We start from the raw sequence: 20,814 nt of genomic DNA on the forward strand, positions 1-20,814 counted from the left end.
TAATATGGGCGATTTCGAGACTGCATAGTTTTGAATCTGCACATGATTCGATCTTTAGAAGACATTGGCTATCTCTCGTTCAGCCATCAATAATGCATCGCAGTATAGGCTATTATTGCGTTTGTTGAAAAAATGATCATTAGCTTATTTCTGTGAACAGTCTTCTATCCCAAGTTAAACATGGCAAGGTAGCAAAGCTGAAAGTATTCTTGTTGTATGTAAGGCGATACGTGATTGAAGGTGTATTCTTTTGCGCGTCTTCCAATCGTATGAATATGCGAGTTCAGTTCCTGCAAGGTAGGTATATTTTTTTGCGTAGGCTTATGTTGTCGTTTCATCACCAGATTTAGTTATGTTTTTGTGTGTAGCCTAGTTATGAACACAAATAAAGGGAACATTTTCGTACACACTCAGATTTCTTTACTGAAACGTAGCAGCCTATCCAAAGTTAGGCCTATGTGTGTTAACGTTTCACACGGTCAGGATATCGGATGTCACTTCTACAAGTATCCCAGGCTTATCTTTGAACCTTTTTGAGCTCTTTAGTTATTTAGTTACTTAAGCTACTCGCAAAAGAAGCATTATAGCATTCGCATAACTGGCGTATTGTCATACCGAATGGCCACTAGAAAATTCAAAATTGACCGAGGTCCTCCGAAGTCCTCATTGTGACATAGCAAAAGGGGGCGTGGCTTGGGATCGGTCAATTACAGTGCTGTTACCAATTTGCTTGGTATAACCGTGTTTATGTTTCACAACTACACCAACAATTAAACTAGCCTCCATCAATCAACTTATGCAAACGTTAACATTATTTTACCTATGGATATAACATCAAGCTGGTGAAAGATTAGTAGCCTACCTGCAGTAAAAACCAAGCATGTCCAAGCACCCTTCACTCAACACCACCATCTACAGGCCGATGAGTGTACAATCACTAAATGTGCACACAAATTGATTTATTTTATAACCCCCATGGATGAAATAACACGAAACTTGGCATACCCCTATAATGTCAGGTTAATCATACACATGAAATTTTGTGCAGTTCTGAGCATCTCAAGGGAATATGGGGGCAATTAAAGCAGAATATTGCAATCAGAAATAAGTGATTATGGGCTAGGTTGATGTGGGCCCTTATGTCTTCATCCTCTGTGCCACAGTTCAGGTAGTTATTTAGGAAAAAAACAAACAAAACATTTCCGTAAAAGTCTAGTGGGCTACATGCCCACCAAATTTTATGTGCCTGGTGTTTCGGTGACCCTGGTATCGTTGACCAAGAATTAGATGACGGGAAAAAAAAACTTTGACAATCGCTATATGACCGCTTCTCTAGCTACGCTAGCGGCGGTCATAATACAAGTGCATGAAGGGAGATTATATGCTACTGTGAGATTTTCCTTCCTTGTAGGGATGGGTATTTAGCCTTTGGTAAGGTATTCCCTGCCAAAGCAGCATCAGTGGCCTACTGTGAGGTTTCCTTGCAGAAAGAGCATCATATTGACATCTTCTGGTTGCAGGCAGCTGCGCTTCATGTTTTGTCTTTTGTAGACGTCTGGTCTAAAGGCACGCTCAGACGGAAGCGCTATGGAAACCACTGTAAGGTATTTGCGAACCAGTGGGATCAGAGCAGTTAGGTTTGTTTGAACTCTCCAGAATTCAAGTGGGTTCTTCTGTTTACGCAGAGGCTCCTGTTGTAGGTAACATTCTAAGACTGATTGAAAGTCTTGTTGTAGTCCTCGGGACGAGCCTTTTTGACAATGTCCGGGTGAGTTGAGCTTCTTCATTTCATCTACAATGTCAGCTTTTTTGCTCTCAGGTTGATCAGCAAATGGAAACAATTTGAATCTTGGGTCCAGAACTGTGCTGAAGGTCAACCAGCGGCTCTGTTTCATCTCGAAGATACGCCTCTCACATTTTTTCGCAATCTCTTTCCCTATATTACTACTGACTTTGGTCAGTTTGCCATGAGTTTTCACCAACAGAGGGATTATCTCTGAAATGGAATGGTAGCCTATCCCTAGATGTTGCATGGCATCTTTAAACAGTCTAAGTACTGCAACAGCTTCTTTGATCCTCTTATCATCCTCAGCATTAATCCAGATTTCACTCTCAGCATGGCTAATATGGCTGGCTTTGATGGTGCCATTTTGTTCTAAGATTCTCTCCAGCATATTTAAGGTTGAGGGCCATTTTTCATCTACAGGCCAGTGTAGTGGCCTAGTTGCTGATTTTGAATGTACCTGATGCTCCTTGACTGTTTTTGCTGCTCCTTGATCTCCGTTAATGTTGTCCAAAATGTCGTTGCATTTCTTCAGCAGGTCCTTCCACTGGTCTCCCCAGACAGATTTAGTCGCCGTCTCGAACATGGCATTGAGGATGTGGGCAAAACAGGGCATGTCGAACCACCCCCTTTTATGAAAGGGCTCCTTCATGTTAGCCAAGTTGGATACGACAACGCTAATCTTCTTGTCTATACCCCATGTGCTGGCAATTCTGGCCACATTACTGTCAGCGCAGTGTCCTTTAAAGAGGCGTGTGGTTTCAAGAATGTAGGATTTCCGCCTCCATTTCTCATCCAGAAAGTGGCAGCTAACTGTCAGGTGGTTCTCCGATGACCTTTGCCACATTTCGGCTGTCAACACAATGCACTCTGAGCAGCTTAAAGCCTTTTTCACTTCCGCCTTTTTGTCTTCATACATTTTTTGAAGTTGTGAACGAGCCCAAGAGGCATTAGATGGGATCTGACCAGATGGATTAAGGACATTTAACAAGGCTCTGAATCCAGCTTCTTCAACTAGGTGTGGTGGATGCAGGTCCTTCACAATCATTTTGAAGACTTCACTCTTCAAGTCCATTATGTTATCTGTACATAAAAATATTTTCGCAATTTGGGAAATTCTTGAATAAAGGCAAATTATTGTACGTATGTATTTTTTGGACTTTTAGATTTTTCATTGTTTTTACCTGTTTACAGCAATAGTTACTGTTGTTGCATATTCCACTGTCATAATATGCTATTATATTACATTAAGTTAGTTAAAATAGCTAGAGGTTACCTCATACATCTAAATGATGCATAATGTTAATTTCACTGAGGTAAATAATTTTTGCCTTGTTATTGAATAGAATTTTCTTTCTCCCACAAAGAACAATGCATAATCAAAAATTAAATATTTAAGAGTCATATCATGTGGAGTTTATTTTTTCTTTTTGGCAAGTAGCCGTGTAATAAGCAGGATAATGTATAGAATGCCGGTAGGGCTGGGACAACGCGTCGATGTAATCGATGACGTCGACGTAAAAAAATACGTCGACGCAAAATATGAGCGTCGATTTGTCAAGCATAACGTGTGCTGCTAACTATTTTTAATTTTACACCTTCAGTGTTTTCCATACTTTGACTAATCGGTGGCTGGGCACCACGAAAACAAAACCGGCCACCACACTTTGATGTTCTATGTTGTACTATTTAAAATTAAAGATAAGATAAAATAATTTCATTGAGCTGCACGTTTTACTCACACAGCCTTTCCTCGCCCCGCCCGCTCTCTCTCCTAACGAGCCCGCTGCTTCTCCTCTGCATGTGCATTTAACAAAATATTCACGGTTGTTGTTGAAGGATTGTTGTTGCCACATAGAAGCACTGCATAGAACACAGTGGGCTAAATTGCTATTAAATCCGCTTAGCATAGCATGCTGCGCAAATTTGTTCAAAACTGCTGCATTAAAGTTAAAGTAAACTCTGCTAAGGTCTTATCACAACATAGTACATTGAGGAGACTAAACTAAGTTAAGTTACAGTATGCAATCAAGCAGTATCTCTTCTCAGTATCTCTATCAGTAAGTTGCTATTAGTCAATTAATGGGGAGATAATCGATAATCGAATCGAATCAAAATAGAATCGGACTGAAAAATTGAATCGTTAGATTAATCGATGCATCGAAAAAATAATCGCTAGATTAATCGTTTAAAAAATAATCGTTTATCCCAGCCCTAAATGCCGGTCATTATCAGAAAATAAGTCCCTTTAGGACGAAGCAAGTCCTGTTCGCCATGTCGGGACTTATTTTCCCAATAATGACCGGCGTTCTATACATTATCCCTTACTTATTACATTACTCTTCATAATGCTGCAGAATACTCCGTTCACTTAAATGGGCCCCAACGTTCGGAGGTCTGATATTTCTGAATAGACTTTTGCTAAGTATAACAGACCGTTGTCAAGGAAAATGGGTTTTGTGCTTCTTATTCACGTCTTTCATACCACTCCCCAAGTGGTCCGGTCACTTCTTGCAATGGAACTTCATTCAAAAGTGAAAGCAGACGGTTCATCAGCTGTGTCCTAAAGAATGTTTGATTCAAGTTCAGTGTGTGTTGCAAACTATTTGTTTCTCAGCAAAAGCCATGATGAAACGGTAACAAATAAATAATAATTTAGAAATGTACAGAGAAAGAAATAGTTTGCAACACACACAGACCTCCGAACATTTGGAAGTCCCAAAATGGAGCATTCTGCAGCATTATGAAGAGCCGTGTTAGACTGGGTAAACCCAGCCCGATCTGCCGGTGGGACCAATCACAAACTGGCTTATCCACCTGGTGCACCCGGATCGTTGGTCTGATTGGTTTAAGGACTACCCAATTGCATACAGTTATTTGAACTATGCCCGTTGATCATGCCTCTGGTGCAGTAGAAAATGCAGAGCAGACTCCCCAGACTAATGTTCAATCTTAAAAGATTGAGCTTGGTCTGGTGATAGCCAGGCTAGAGCCATGTAATAAGTAAGGGATAATGTATAGAACGCAGGGCTCGAAATTAACTTTTTTTCTCAGGGTCCCGCAGCTGTCCCGAATTCTACTTGGCACTGTCCCGGACTTAAACACCAGTGTCCCAAATTCAAGTTCTTGTTTTTTCCCATTCTACATAATAAACAGCATAATGATCAGTAACTTGCATCACTTAATTAACTCGTTTTGGTCCACCATGGCAGTTCTGAACAATTTATTAAAGACCATTTTTATTAACATTAACATCATCTGCTGTTTCACGCAACACTTATTTTCAGAGATTGCGCTTTTGGCTCTTTTTTTTTGAGGTTGCACTAGACGTTCATTGTCCATCGTTTTGACGGACAGGGTTGTAAAACATTCCATCAATAATCTATTTTCACGTGTCTTTAATTTCAATGTCAGTTTGGTGTGAGGTCATGGCCACAGATCTCAGTGAAAACAGCGTGGGAAATTACCACAAAGCTGTCAGATAGGCTACTCTCTTGCCACGCTCTCGCCCTCTTGTGCACACTCAAATGCGTTCCCAATTAAATTAAGTAGCAAAGCGTAGTTAGATCTGCTGCAACTATGTATCTATGTATCTACTATGTAGTAGCCTAAAGTTAACCACAACGTCGTCTATTGCTGGAAAAAATAGCGAGCGGCCTGGTTTAAAGTGCGTGGCGGGCCGGATCTATGATCCGGCTGGCCGGATTAAAGTGCGTGGCGGGCCGTAGTTTGGACACCCCTAGCCTTAGAACTGCCACAGCGAAATGTCAAATGCTAACTTAAATAACTGTTTTCATTGTTATAGGCTACATTGCAACACTATATTTTTGTCAAATCGCAGTTGCGGTAGGCCTAGGCTATTTAGCTCAGCATGATTTTGGTGACGTTTGTCACTGACAGAAAACACGTAGTCAGAGAGGGCTGTTTTTTTATAACATCAGCGTAACCTTAGGCCTGCACTATCAGTAAAAATTTTCACAATGTCATGAAAACAAATGCCATTTACCTGCCTGCTAGTTAGGTAAGTTAACCTCTATATCGGAAAGTGACCCATTAGGCCTACCGCCCGTGCCCTATTTTTGTGTCGGCCTATGAGTCACTTAATATTCATTTAACCAATACAGCGGATTCCTAAGGAAACGCAAGCACCCAGCCCATTTGGGTATCTTACTATATTTGTACCAAAAATAACATTGTAGCCAACAGTGATTTGAAGAGCAGTAGCCTAAACAGTGTTATAAGGCTGCGTGTACAAAACCGCTTCTTTACAGATCAGCTGGCTAACGCTGCTTTTGCCAGCTGCCCGTCACGGCAGGTCAAATTTTTTATGATTTTATTTAAACGAGAAAGATGCGTTTAGATTCCCATGTGAACAGTTTAGGAAAAAAGTACCTATTTTGAAATTTGCTTTGCCATTTTTTCTACTGTCCCAGAGTTGTCCCAGACATCATTGTATTGTGTCCCGGAAGCATTTTTTATGGTCCCGGGACGTCGGGACATCGTTAATTTCGAGCCCTGATAGAACGCCGGTCATTATCAGGAAAAAAAGTCCCAACAGGGCGAACAGGTCTTGCTTCCATTATCATATTTTACTGATAATGACCGGCAATCTATACATTACCCTGCTTATTACATGGCTACTTACCAAAACGAAAAAATAAACTCCACATGATATGACTCTTTACATTTATTAGTTACCGTTTTTATTTGTTACTGATAGCGTGTCGGGGTCCTGTTCGCCCTGTCGGGACTTATTTTCCGATAATGACTGGCGTTCTATACATTATCCCATACATACAATTTTAGGACATAATATATGAGACTTGTATTGTTACTTATTCTGACAGTAATTGGACCAATTGGTTATAAACATAATGCAATTGTTTTTAATCTAACCCTGTTATACAGTGTGTTATTATAGCATATTACTATACATATTATACAATATCTTTTTATAAGACTCACCTTTCTTTTTGTCATGAGTCCCATGAGCAACACGGCGATCAGTGGAGACTTTTCTGGATGCTCTCTCACGGACACCTCTGTTGGTGTCTGTGACAGGGCCTCGGCTATGGCTGTCAAGGCAGCTGAAGTGCACTTCTTTCACAATGTTTTTTAACACGTCACTCTGCAAGTCAGTTTGGTCACCTGAGCATGAATAGCATGTTGAATTTAGTGATAAATATTTGAAAACCTGTTCACAGTGTCTTCAGGTTACCAGGTGATTAGTTGCAGGAACATGAGAGTAAAAAAGTCCTAGTAGCCAACCACTGGAAAAGTTTACTGATTGTTTTATTAAAATGTAACTCCGGAGTACAAACAACCTGGGTCTATTTACGGTAGTTAACAGGTTCAAACCTTTGATTGAAACCAAAATTATGTTAATTGGTGGAGTTTTGAGCAAGACCGTTTTTTGCACTAAATGGGCTTAAAGTGAAAGCTATAAGGGGACAGCTATAGCACGTCAAAAAACAAACGCTATTTTATACCTCTGACAATGCTCAAAGTACACTTATTTGGTAGTGTGGTGAGGGTCTCTACAGACAACCCAAAGTATTGCAACTAGGCCTGGTGCCTGCTGCCTTTCAAAGACTGAATTTCCTGTTTTTGTTAGACTCACCTTTCTGTTTCTCATAATGAGTCCCATGACCAACACGGCGATTAGTGACTCTAGATGCTCGCTCATTGACACCACTGTGTGAGACAGTGCCTTGGCTACAAACAGCATGGTCAAAGCACCCTCCCTGTAATGCTTCTCTCTTCAAGTCCACTTGGCCTACTGTGCATAAAACGATTGTGGAAATTGTTAGAATATGTTTATGAATTCATGGGTAAATGCTAATGGTTCATTAGACATTTCATGTTTTGGAAAGGACAGGCTCTATTATCAACACCCCTGCTCAATAAGATAGATCAGTTTGGATGGATCAAGGCGAAGTAGAAAATTTATCAATATATATATATACATATATATTTTTTTTTGTAAACTATGCAAAACCCTGCAAAAGAGGAGACGGACCATCCATTTTCTTATCAGTACACAGTTCAAAAGCCAGTATCTATGATGGTATGGGGTTGCATTAGTGCCTATGGCATGGGCAACTTGCTCCTCTGAAAAGGCACAATTAATGCTGAATGATATCAGGTTTGGGACATTGCATTCTCTTCGGAAAATGTTGTGGAAAATGTTGAAACGTGTTGCTTGCATCCAATCAAAATGATTTTATTTTTCCAAAAAACAATACAAGACTAATGTTCAATCTTACCTCTGAACGTTGGGAAGGCCCATTCAAGTGAACGGAGTATTCTACAGCATTATGAAGAGGCATGTAATAAGTAAGGGATAATGTATAGAACGCCGTTTTTTTATTGGGAAAATAAGTCCTGACAGCCAGGGCGAACAGGACTTGCTTCGTCCTGAAGGGACTTATTTTCTGATAATGACCGGCATTCTATACATTATCCTGCTTATTACAAAACAAAAATGTATATGTTGTCAATGCACTATTCTCAACTAAATATATGGTTTACAGTACATAACTTGCAAATCATAGTATTTTGTTTGTTATTTATATTTTACACAGCATCCCATCCTTTTTGGAAACCAGGTTGTAATATCAAGTCTTCTTAATAACAATTAATTAGATGATGTGTGTGTGTGGACATTGCTCTTTTATGGATGTTTTATTGGCTATGGCTGTCAGTTCTTGTGCTCACCACAAGTCAGGTCAACTTCCTTATTCATCTTGACTCCACGATTGAAGGTGGCATGTTCACAAGAGTTCCGTTTGGAATAATTGGCAAACCCGGTTCCGTGTCCCATCCCATAATGGCCTCTCCCTCTTCCAGGGCCTCCTCTGGCATTTCCTATTTTTCTGTCTCTAAGATCCACATCACCATTCCTTTTGTAGGGATGGAAGGGCCGTCCTCCTCTTAACTGGTTCCTTATTGCTGTCAATGCAAAACAACTACGATGATTATCAATCCACTTTTGCTTCGGCTTTTTTTACAGTGGGATTCCAAATGGGCAGTTAAAAAACACATTAACCCAATATTTTTTATAAAGAATGGTATGTACAGTATATATATATATATAAAGATAGAAAGAGAGAGATAAAGAGACATTTGTGCAATGTAGTGTGTAATGTTTTTTTAATAAAAAATAAATAAAAAACAGACCTATGGGGCTTCTCCTTTGTCGCAGAAGTTCTTTGATGTCCCTGTCCATCTTCTGGGAACTCTTTCAAATAAAGCACATTCCCTGCATAGCAGTATTTTCCTGCTTAATAAATAATGTTACCTTACTGTATCAATGTCTAGAACAATCAGAGTACATCTACCTGTGTGAAGTGGCATTTATAGCCCAGTTGTGATGAACCTTTATCTCTCCATACCCAATCATCGTGCCTGTTGCCTAAGGCTCTGTGTGTGGGTGTGAAGGCATAATCTACTTTCGTTTTCTGTGAAAAGGAAAGTAGGTTATGCTCTGTGGAGCAAACAGTATAGTTGAATATTTACAGCATGATTTAAAAATAACTGATGTTTTACTGCTGCCTCAAAATGTATGAGATCCCGGTCCTTGATTGTGACTGTCTGAATCGCGTTTGATGCCGTTGTAAAATGCAGCATAAACGTACACCTTGACTGCATTTTGTTCTATATTACTGCACTACCATAACTTGGTACAAAAGCTAAAGTAGCTGCGTCTCGACGTTGCTTCCCAGATAGCAAACATACACTGGGACGGAACTGGGCCACACCTACCACAACGTCCGGCACGGATCTGCATAATACGTTAGACCGGCACATCCGGGAACTTGACTCGTGACAAACGTTCCCGCCCCTTTCGGGGGGAAAACAAACAACCCCTCTCATTAACTCCAACGCAAATTAGGGTCAATAAACGTAATTTGTACAGAAATCGCAGAAGTAAATAATAACAAAAAATACCACAAATCAATATGACCACTCAATACATAACCACTTTGCCGGTCGCTGACCGTGAAAGATACCTACAAAAGTTTAATTCAATTAATATAAAAACATGTCCCTTCAGTCTCCCGAGTACGAAGTGGTGCAACAACCCCACTCAGTGACCAGAAGTGTCAAACGGTCTTCTCTTCTTATGGCTTGTAGCCATAATTTTCTTCTGTCAGGATTTTTTTTGAGGACATGGCAGGCAAAAGAAACTCAGGGAGGGGTTCTTAGCGTGGTTGGTACATGTCTACCGGTTCACTCTGGCTTGTTCTGAGGGAATGTTTTCCCCTCAAAAGGGGCATGGCGCAAACAACCTGCTCTGTGTGACGCGGGTCCGGTTGTAAGTATGGACCTGATCCGGCGTCCAAACGCACATCGGTCCAAAATTGGTCTGGATCCGTTTGACGGATCTGGTACCAATAAGGGCTAAGACTGGCCCAGTTCCGTATGATAGTCTGTGTTACTGACGTGTTCCAGATCTGTTTATCATATGCAATACGGGTCCGCTTATTGTGTGTGGTACGGACCCGTTTATCAGACATCAGCCGGCTTTATTTGACATGTGAAATGTGATTGGTAATTAGGGCTAGGCCTAATTATCCTGAAAAATCTGTTTGCTACACATTTGCTAACAGGTTCGTTATAGGTTCACCCAGGCTAAAGTTCATAACGTTTTCCCAACAGCTCAACTGATAAACATAAGCTAGGCTACAAACACAAGGGGGGTAAAAAAACTTTACACATAAGTGTCTTATTATTTTTTTTATTCAACAACCTGCCTGTAGAAGTGCCATCCCAGACAAAGTTTAAGTCGTGTTAATTCCACTGTTCCCATCGATATTCAGGCTGTCTTCCTCAGTCATCTCCATGGTCAATCTGAAACAACACAAAATAAACATTAGCCATTTATTCCTTTTTGCAAATAGCCTAAGTCACAATTACACTCGTTTTTTATCATCAGTGATCCTGTTAGTCATCACTGTTTTTTCCAAAATAGTTATGATGGCTGTTTTGTTTAAGTTAAGCTAGTTGTTGTTGCTGGAAAATAATAGTAAAGTTATCAATCCTTTCGGTTGCTTGTTGTTGTCTCTGAATAAACCAACAGAGATAAAAAGCAGATACTACCTTGAAAAGTTGGGCTGTCCTAGTCAACCCCAGGCTGGCAAATCATGTCAAAAGATTGATAGTGAGCAAACCAAAGATCCTTGATTAACATTACTGCTTGGACTTCTGCATGCGTGGCAAGAATATGGGGTTGTTTCATAGCACTGTTAGATCTGACACAAACAACAATTGACTACTTTTACCACTGCTAGGTAATAATAAAAATAATGAAACGAACATATGATCAATATTGAGCCAACTATATCTTCTTTTCCAGCCTTACTGTAGAAATGAAGTGGCCATGGGAACATTAGTGCACCCCCATGGTTTCTAAATTTGTGCAATTCCAAAACTTTCTTTAGCAGCCAGTTGACAATGAAGTAGGGAAAGGACAGTCAATTTAGCTTAATTGATATCATTACCACCTGGGTCTGCTTAATTTAGCAATTTACCTTAATTAATATCATTACCACCTGGGTCTGCTGTGAAAAACGGTCCTTGGCTCATATCCATTATCACAGGTTTGGGCCAAATCAGTGTTTTGTATTTTAAACGCATCTCCTGACTTCCAGTTGAGTTGCGGAAATTGGACCTGGGACAAATCTGTAAACCGGTGATAAAACAGCATTGCTAGCAGAGCTGAAACCTGTATCAGGAGTAGACCTGGCCCACAGTCAGATACCGTATGTCCGCTACAGGCGGATCTAAAGGCTTTTATGCGGATCCGGCCCAAAGGAAATTGCTATCTGGGTTGGCAACCATTCAGATAGAGGAAATATATTTCTTGGCGGAAGAATGATTATCTTGAATTAATCGTTACATTTCTCGTTGCTGTGCCTTTATTTTATGAAATCTTGTCAGGTATAGTTACAGTTTTAGAAAAAGCAATAAGCAAAGCAATAAGCGTCGTGCCTACCAACGCCCCTTAGCTGTTGTAAATTCAGTGTAACCTACGGACTCTCTGGGCTTAGGCCCTGTGTCCACCAATCACGTTTTTTGCGGCGACAGCGCCCTCAACCTCATTTTCAGAGCACTTTGGTCAAGTGTTTATTGTTGCTATGTTACCAAAATCTTCTGCCAGCATGTCTTTTTGGAACGTTGTCTAATGCTAACTAACTAGCTAACTGAAATGGCAGCAATCCAATCAGGACTCAGCTCGCTAAATATGACTTCGACCGACAAAAGGAGTTCATTTGGCATTACAGAATAGGTCACCCCTCTAGGCTTTGTAATTCGCGTTCAGTTTGCAGCAGTGGTTTAATATTAGTCACAATAGGACTTGGCTTACTGAGTTTTCCTCTGCCACTACCAACATTGTTGACAGTGTAGGTCCCCCCTTCCTTGATCTAGCAAGAGAGAAGTGACATTGCCCAGCGCTGTTCTAAAAGTGCTCAGAGTTCCGCGGGCGCTGAGCGCTGTCAACGCTGAACTTCATAGTATTTGTATTGAAAATAGCCGCTGTCAGTGAAAAAAAAAAAAAACCCGTGTTTGATGGATTCAGGCCCTTATTGCTTAAATAGTAGGCCTACACACAATTCAAGCACACATATGATTTGTTGTTTTGTTTCTCTCTCTCTCTCTCTCTCTCACACACACACACACACAGAGAGAGAGAGTATGAGCGAGTGTTTGAGTGAGTAATTACAACATATCTGCAAATTTCACAATGTTTTAATAATTGGTAGACCTTATCTTCACTATATGTGATAGGAAATTCAACATTTTAAACTATAACAATAAAAAATACTGCATAATGCACAAACTGGTTACACTTGTCATTAAAAGTAGCAAATGTAGGCTATTTCTTTTTACGATCTTTGTTAAAAAAAAATATATATATAAATGGCCTATAATAAGACTTTTCACACTTTCTTTCTTTGTATCAGAACCTTAGATAATCATATTTGTTTTTATACATCTTGAATTTCACAGCCTCCATAACCCCACCACAAAACATTAATCTATGTGGAAGAACCATGTGTAGTAATCATGCTGATCTATTAGTTATGTACTAATAGTTAATTTGCATAATTGTTGGAAGAAAGACATTTTTTGTGAATGTTGGTAATCTGTTGTACTTTGCAAGCAGGCTGACCTTGTGTGTAAACGTGCCATGAGTTGACCCAAACACTAACCAGAGACGTCCACCCAGAAGAGTCCTTAACCCTGTCTACTCTTGCTTGCACTTTTGAATCATGTGCATAGACTTTCAAAATACATACAAGGATAGATACATGAATAGAAAATATCCATTTTCAAATCACTGCAGCTAGAGTCTTAATGAAAGTGAAGAAATACAGTCACATTACACCAGTCCTAGCTTCTCTTTACTGGCTGCCAATACAAGCCAGATCCGATTTTAAAATCCTTCTTTTAACATGCAAAGCCTTGCATAATCTTACACCTGTTTACCTGAGTGAGCTCCTTAAACCCTACACACCATCACGTGCTCTGCACTCTATGAGTGCTGGCCATCTGATTGTCCCATCTGTAAATAAGAAATCAGATGGACACAGGTCATTTGCCTATCTTGCACCTATGGAATAGCCTCTCTTTACATGTCAGAGAAGCGGGCTCTGTGGACTGTTTTAAATCCATCCTAAAAACCTTTCTTTTTTCTCAACATTTTGGTCAACCACTAGCTCTTTGATCACCCTTGCTTCACTGAATCTGCTGCTTTATTGTTCATATTTACCAGGGGATATGTACTGTCTTTACTGTCTCACAGTTTTTATTGTTGTTTATTGTATGTTTTGTCTTACTTATTTATTCAGTCATGTTTTTATTCCAATTGTTTTATTCCACTATACAATTTTAATTTATAATTTTGTTTTGTTTTAATTTTATGCATTTTAAATTGTTTAAGTGTTTTGAGACCATGGCAATGGTGATATCACACTATAAATATCAATAAATTTAAATATACCCAGATATGTGTATAGGTCCTAAAAGCAGGGGCTGATAAGACATCTCCATTGTTCAACTAGCACCACCAAAACACAGGCAAGAAATTCCAACTGTTTTTTATAATTATTATGTTGGCTGGCGGGCGGGCTGGCTATTAATAGTTCACAAAAGGTTCTTTGCATAATTTAAATATATTTTGAGTTTCTGCTTCCTCATAAATGACAGAACAAGGAACTACATTCATGTTGCAGGGAGCACTCCTGTAAGATATCTATTTAGATTAAAGCATGGTTAAGGTTCTACAGAATACACAAGCTTCCTCATTACACATAGGCACAGGCAGAGGCACGTGATACCTAGAACCATAGGTCTCTTCTCCTTGCTAAAGTATTTTTTACCTTTATAAGTATGATTCTTCATTAACCTTTGCTCTCAATATTTTTCCCTTGCCTTATGTCAAATGTAAAACTGAAAATGTATATTTTACAGGCAAAGGAGTGCACATAAAAGTTCTCAATGAAAGGGAGCTGATGGGAAATTACACAGACCAAATAAATCTTTTAATAGGACGCCATTCATGCTGTCATTATAGCATTCTGAAAATTTGCCACCAGAGGGAGAACTAACACCAGCGATTAAAAATGTTTACAATATGAAACATATTGGACAATATTGCAGCTCTTGAATATCTAATGTAGCATTTACCCTTACATAGAGTATATCAATTCTTGATTTTGTTTTTATTGTCTGCATTTATTTTTCCTTCCAGTTTCACCCTTGTCTTCATCAATGGGGTAGATGTGGAGGTAGTACATTCTTATAATTACCTTGGGTCACTTAGATGATAGACTGAAAGGGTCTAAGAACACTGTTGCTCTTTACAAGAAAGGACAAAGTCGGTTTTACTTCCCACAGTGAAATCTTTCAATGTAACAAGATGCTGCAGATGGTTAATGCAGTGGTGTACTGGGGATGTGGCATGAAAGTGAGGGATGCTTCAGTGACAGGCTAATCTCCCCCAAATGTCCCTCTGAGAGACACAGAAGGCCATTCCTTCCAATGGTCATCAGACTCTACAACTCTTCACCTCTTTGCCGCAGTGATGTTTTAAATTTGTGTTTGTTTACCTGCACAGGATGGTGCTGTTGTGACAGTCAAATTTCCTTTGAGATTAATAAAGTATTTATTATTATTATTCGTATGGCACTACATGTTGTTTTGTGTCATAGTATCTATGCACTCCACACAATATATTTTGTCACAAGAAATCCTGCCATAAATATGTAATATAAAAATATGCCATACTTAATTTAACCCAGAGTTCTCTATCAAGTTTCTGCCCCACTAACACTGCATGTTAGCAAGCTTTTTTTGTTCAGTGTACCTGACAAACATCATCAGTTGACTCTTGATTTGGTCAGAATGCCTCATTATGATTGACATGATTAAACATATTGAGATGTAAATATTTAATTGCAGATATATTCCCAGATGCAGGATCATCACATAGCCTATTCCCAAACCAAATACAGCCTTCAGAAATGACATTATAGTGGTTGTAGGTTGTAACTACAGTAGCCTACCGAAAATGTGGTACTACTATAGGCTAAATTGGTTGTGGGAACGTTTTCCAAATGCTGAATGTTTCATAGAATCATAAAAATAAATAATTTTAAAACTATTGCTAAAGGAAAGACAGACTTCATTGATGAGTTCAATGGGTTTATTCTCACAGATCCAGTATTAAATTGAAAGATCCTGCGTACACTGTAAAAAATGATATGATCAATAAGTCAAAATAAAGTATTTATTTAATCTATTTTAACTTATATTCATAAGTAATGGTATTTCAACTAAGTATCATGAGTTGTCAGTCTTGTCAGTCTTTCAACTTGTTTTTCAAGTTCATTCAAAATAAAGGCATATGTTTAGAGAGAGCCCTAAACTCAAATTCACAAGTTAAAGCCCTAAACTTAAATTCACAAGTTAAAGTAGCCTAGTAGGCCTTCCTCTTAAAATCACCCGCCTCTTTCGTTTGAAAATTCTAAAACAAAAATATTTTTTATAGGCCCACTTCAAATAACATTAATAAATTAACCGTACATTTTTCAGTAGCCATAGGTGTGTAGATTTGAACAAAATCTGGTTTGGTTCTTGTAAAGAAATTAATAATTAAGCTACTCTTAAATGAGTGACATTCCGATATTTTACTGTCAACTGGTTCTACTGTGTTAATGCGCCGGCGCCACATTAAAAAATGACTAACAACAGAAATATGATGGTCCAGTCTGGCATAGCATTTCACATATAATCCATATGTAACATAGTGTACTGTACTCGTTTAAAATGTGATGTATCTCCAACGAGGTCAACGGGGTAGGTCTAACAACGTCGAACTATACAACACACGGCGGATGAATACTCGGAGAGCGAGAAGAGCAATGGACTTGAAGCTGAATTAAAATCCACGACGTTACAACCACGTTACAACGGTTGAATGCAGGTAAGTGACGCTTGTCATTTAACGGTGTAATATTTAAATTGTTTAGAGATAACGTTACCAGTCCTAGACTGTTATTTTGCAGTCAAGCGAAGTGTCTCCAATCATTAAAAAGAGTCTGGCAAATACTAGATTTATCTACATTTGACCTTGTGGGAAATAAAAATGACTAACAGAATTATAACTTTGCGTTGACAGTTAACGTTAACTTAGATAATCAAATCTGCTATTGGAAATCATTTTTCATGAGGTAAATTCGAAGTGTCCTAGAAAGTGTAAAAGTTGACGTCAGATTACAAACTTAGTGCTATCTGAGATTTCTTTTTATCGTGACACTTGAATCCTGATAGCAACTGTGATGACCTCGTAGACCCCTAAGGCAAACCTAAAGCTAACGTTAGAAGCTAGCTGCTAGCACTAGCAGTTTTTTTTTGCTGTTAACGTTAAAGACTTTTCCTAGTAGCATTCTATGCTGCTGTGGTCACAAGCGGCAGTTTATTTATTTATTTTTTAAGCCAAAATATGTGCCATGTGAAATGAAACTGATTTTAAAAGTAGAGGAAATATCTCATTGGAGGTAGCTTCTACTGCAGGAAGACACAAAATTCCAGTTCTCACTGCACCTTTTCTTGTCTCACAGGACTCGAACATGAGGATGAGGACTGCAGCCATACTGGGACTGCCACACTACATCTCTGAAGAGCCGTGTAATATCTTCAGGATGTGTGATGTAAGATAATATCATTTTTAAAAACAATTACAGTCAAGGTCAAAATCGTTACACCTCTTCATAAAATTGCACAAAGCCTTTATTTTTCTATGGAATTGAAATATACGCTCTAGCCATAGCTTTTGGTGTCCCTCAAAATGCTTTGGATCAATTGGGATGTAGTCATGAGTTCATCAATTGGCATGTGAACATTTGCTGAAAGACACAATCATCTTTCTCTGTGATCCTATGCACCTGAATAAGGTTCCTTATCCATAAAGCAGCTATACACCCCTCAACATTATCCTCCAACCATGGCGGTAAGAGCATGATGCTAAGGGACTGTATTGCTGTTTTATGGATTGTTTTGCTTGACATTTTCTTGACTTTTTAATTAATGTTAAGATAACAGTATAATTGGCTCATTCACTCCCTCACTCTCCACCTCCAAGCTGGTGTGTGGTGAGCGTTCTGGCGCATAATGGCTGTCGTGCATCACCCAGGTGGGTGGTACACATTAGTGGTTAGTGAGGTTGCCCCTTCCCTGTGAAGTGTTTTGAGTGTTGAGAAAAGCGCTATATAAATTATGTGGTGTTGTTGCAATACTTTTGACTGCAATAGTCTTTAGAGGCGGTATTTTTGAGTTGAATTAGGGAAACCATGTATCATTTTAGTTGCGTTGAACCAATTAAATGCCTCTAGGTTTATTCTTTATTTAACAACTGTTTAAAGTGTGCAAATTTCAAGAAGGGAAGTAATTTCAGGTGCAACTGTATGTTCAGTGGATTTTCTACTGGAAATACTACTATCAACAAGTACAAGTTGGATCATTTTTGGAAAGGCCTTTGCTAGCAAATTCATCAAAGGAGTTATTTTGTCTTATAATATTGTGATAGATAATAATATCGTTCTAACTTTTCAAGGTACATCACGGTACAATGGCGGCTGCCATGCAGGGGATGGACGTCGGCCTGCTTATTGGATATGAAGGTGCTCATCAGAATGGATTCCCTTTGAACATCTTTAACATTGGCTATTGTCGTGGAGGAAACACCGGTCATGCACAATTTTGATGATGTGCCATCTGCCATGGCCATGCTGATGGGTGTCATATATTGTGTGAACTTAGAATACCCGAAAGCTATGAAGTATTCTTTTGAATTCATGCAGAGGGTCATCCTCAACATCCATCCAGAGGAGGCTTCTCCGAAGGTTAATGGTCTAAGAAACAAGCTTCTCAGGAACACTATATAAAGTATGTGCACCTCATTTTAAAACGATGCTATGTACACCATAGCTATACACTCTGTTTTATTATTTTATATGGAAACGCTGGTTTTGCTATAGAGGATCGCTGAGGGGAAGGTTGCTTTTATCTGTTTTGTAAACTTGCCCAGTACAGGGTTATTGTTAAGGTTAGAGTTTGGACACTTGTTGCCATCAGCGGTCATAATAACCCTAAATCTGAGGATTCGTTCATTCGAGGACAACGTTTAGTCTGCTTTAGTGTGGTAGGTTGGGTTGGTCTGCACACACACGTTACAAACTGTTACCATTACTTGTTTTTACTACTAGTGTCCAGGTCAGAGGCTGTCAAGGTGACGTTTATGCATTTCCTGGTCAGCAGAGAGGAGCAGATCTACACTGCCAGCTGACCTTTGAACCAGTCTTTCCTCTCTCTGTTTGTCTCTCTCACACACGCACGCTCGCACACACACACACTCACTCACTCACTCACTCACTCTCACACACACATTCTCTCTCACTGATGCACCCACGCTCGCTCACTTACTCACACTCACTCACTCTCACACGCACGCTCGCTCACACACACACACTATCTCACACTCACACATTCTCTCACTCATGCATGCACGCACGCTCGCTCACTCACTCACACACACTCGCTCACTCACACTTACTCACACTTGCTCACTCACTCAAACATACTCACACACACACACACATTCTCTCTCACTCATGCACGCTCGCTCGCTCACTCTCTCTCACTTACTCACTCCCTCCCGTTGCCTGCTGTTGAATCAGGCAGGGTGAGTGATGTGAAGGCCTGCTACGTGCATGTACACACTTGCCCGTGTTGCTTCAGCTAGGGCATGGTATAATTAGGGCAACGTGTGTTTCTCCGCTTCTCAGAAAGTTAATTGTTTAAAAATTACAAAGTTAATGGTTTGAAAAATATGCTCCTTAGGAACACTGTATGTACACTACACCTTACCTCAGAAGCATTTTACACTCAGAAGCTCAGAAGGATGCATTTTATACATGTGTTACTTTTAAACATGTTTTACTTAAATATGATGTGTATGCTGTCCTGTGTTATATGTACTGATTGTCTAACTAAATACATGGTTTTACTGTATTTAGTGGTTTAATCTTGACTAAAACTAAAGTAATAAGTTTAAAAGAATTCATATTTGTATATAATATTAACTTGAGAAGTTACGTTAAATTTGCTTATTGTACAGGAACACTGTATATGCGCCCTCACCTCAGAAGCATGCATTTTACTCTTATACATGTGTTTTTACTTTTAAACATGTGTTTTACTTAAATATGATGTGTATTCTGTCCTGTGTTATATGTAATAATTGTGTAACTGAATAAATGGTTTTACTTAAAGTGGTTTATTTATACTTGACTATAACTAAAGTAATAAGTTAAAATAATTCATATTTTTATATAATATTAACTTGAGAAGTTATGTGAAAAGCTTAATTGAACTTACATGCATATGTTAAATTTGCTTATTAATATTAGTCAGCACAATGCATTTAATGAGTCATATTTTTTTTTACACTTAATTTGTCAAGTTGAGACAACATACATAATTAAGTTGGATCAACTTAACACAACTTAAATCAATGAGTTGAAATGACTTACAAATCTAATTCAATTGTACTACTGTATAAATTTAAGACAACAAATATATTTAAGTTGTATCAACTTAAACAATGAGTTGAAATAATTTGCAAATCTAAGTCAATTGTACTTATCATTTTGAGGCAGCAGAGTAACTTAAATGTTAAGTTGAATCAAGCTGTTATTTTTTACAGTGTAATCATGTTAAACTGCTCATTAAATAATATGTTGTAAAGGGTGCATCGCAATAGGAAATTCAACCAAGCAGTGGTATGGTTTTTTAAACAGTACATCAATCCATCTATCAAATTATATCCTCCATATTGATGCTACCTGGCTGAAGCTTATTCTCCAACTGCTGATCCTGTGATCTTTTTTTTCCATTTGCTTTTTTAATCCTCTCATTACGACATTTTGTTATGATGATATTTTCAACATCCTCCTTTTTTGCCTCCTGGAAGGAACCGAGATTCTGACGCAGTTCTTTCATGTTAATATGTTAATATGAGTAAGAAGAAAATACCTTAGACTCTTTTTTTCTCATTCATATTAAGTGCTACTTTATGAAATAGTTGCACCTGCAGTGAAACTAGACTGCAGTCTATGTTTGTCTATGATTTTGTCAATGTAAATATAGTCTGGCAGCCATGGGGTCAGACCTGGTTTGTCGGTTCAAGTCGTAGAATCTCGTAGACTACAGTTGGTGTTGCTCTTGAAGATTTAGGAGAGTATATTTTTTATTTTGTTTCTGTCATGTGATGTGTTTGGCGGTTAGCATTATCATCAAGAGGTGTGCTATCTCGTACCTGCGGATTGCTCTGCATTGAGGTGATACATCAGACTTGACGAACTCCTAAGGTAGGCAACAGAAATTCCTTACTGCAGAAATAGTATAGAATAAATATCCTGTCATGCGTGGTCTGGGTGTTTGTTTTTTTTAAAACGTGTGTTTCA

The 20,814-nt window shown here is 38.8% G+C and overlaps 2 protein-coding genes and 1 long non-coding RNA gene across 4 annotated transcripts in view; 2 read left to right on the forward strand and 1 right to left on the reverse strand.

Moving 5' to 3' along the window:
• Nucleotides 1-98: 98 nt before the first annotated feature.
• Nucleotides 99-9,587, reverse strand: LOC125287455. Of its 2 annotated transcripts, XM_048233301.1 has the most exons (7): nt 9,548-9,587; nt 9,124-9,243; nt 8,963-9,044; nt 8,501-8,734; nt 7,404-7,562; nt 6,749-6,931; nt 99-2,866 (listed from the first exon to the last, which is right to left on the reverse strand). In XM_048233301.1, the coding sequence occupies exons 3-7, from the start codon at nt 9,009-9,011 to the stop codon at nt 1,458-1,460; spliced, it is 2,034 nt and encodes a 677-aa protein (XP_048089258.1). In that variant the 5' UTR covers nt 9,012-9,044; nt 9,124-9,243; nt 9,548-9,587; the 3' UTR covers nt 99-1,457. The 2 variants fall into 2 exon arrangements, with proteins under 2 accessions (XP_048089258.1, XP_048089259.1); XM_048233302.1 differs by lacking the exons at nt 9,124-9,243; nt 9,548-9,587 and having other exon boundaries at nt 7,404-7,559; nt 8,963-9,114.
• Nucleotides 9,588-16,212: 6,625 nt separating this feature from the next.
• LOC125287333 lies at nt 16,213-18,002 on the forward strand. The gene is made up of 3 exons (XR_007192347.1): nt 16,213-16,274; nt 16,912-17,001; nt 17,904-18,002. It is a non-coding gene; the product is annotated as an uncharacterized LOC125287333 (long non-coding RNA).
• Nucleotides 18,003-20,061: 2,059 nt separating this feature from the next.
• Nucleotides 20,062-20,814, forward strand: part of LOC125287330 (deoxycytidylate deaminase-like) — a 75,369-nt gene continuing 74,616 nt past the window's right edge. Inside the window, exons 1-2 of the mRNA XM_048232988.1 lie at nt 20,062-20,368; nt 20,636-20,718. The gene's annotated coding sequence lies outside the window, so the exon portion shown is untranslated. The remainder of the gene's footprint in view (nt 20,369-20,635; nt 20,719-20,814) is intronic.

The sequence above is a fragment of the Alosa alosa genome, chromosome 22 (genome assembly GCF_017589495.1).
Source record: "Alosa alosa isolate M-15738 ecotype Scorff River chromosome 22, AALO_Geno_1.1, whole genome shotgun sequence".
Taxonomy (NCBI): Eukaryota; Metazoa; Chordata; class Actinopteri; order Clupeiformes; family Clupeidae; genus Alosa; species Alosa alosa.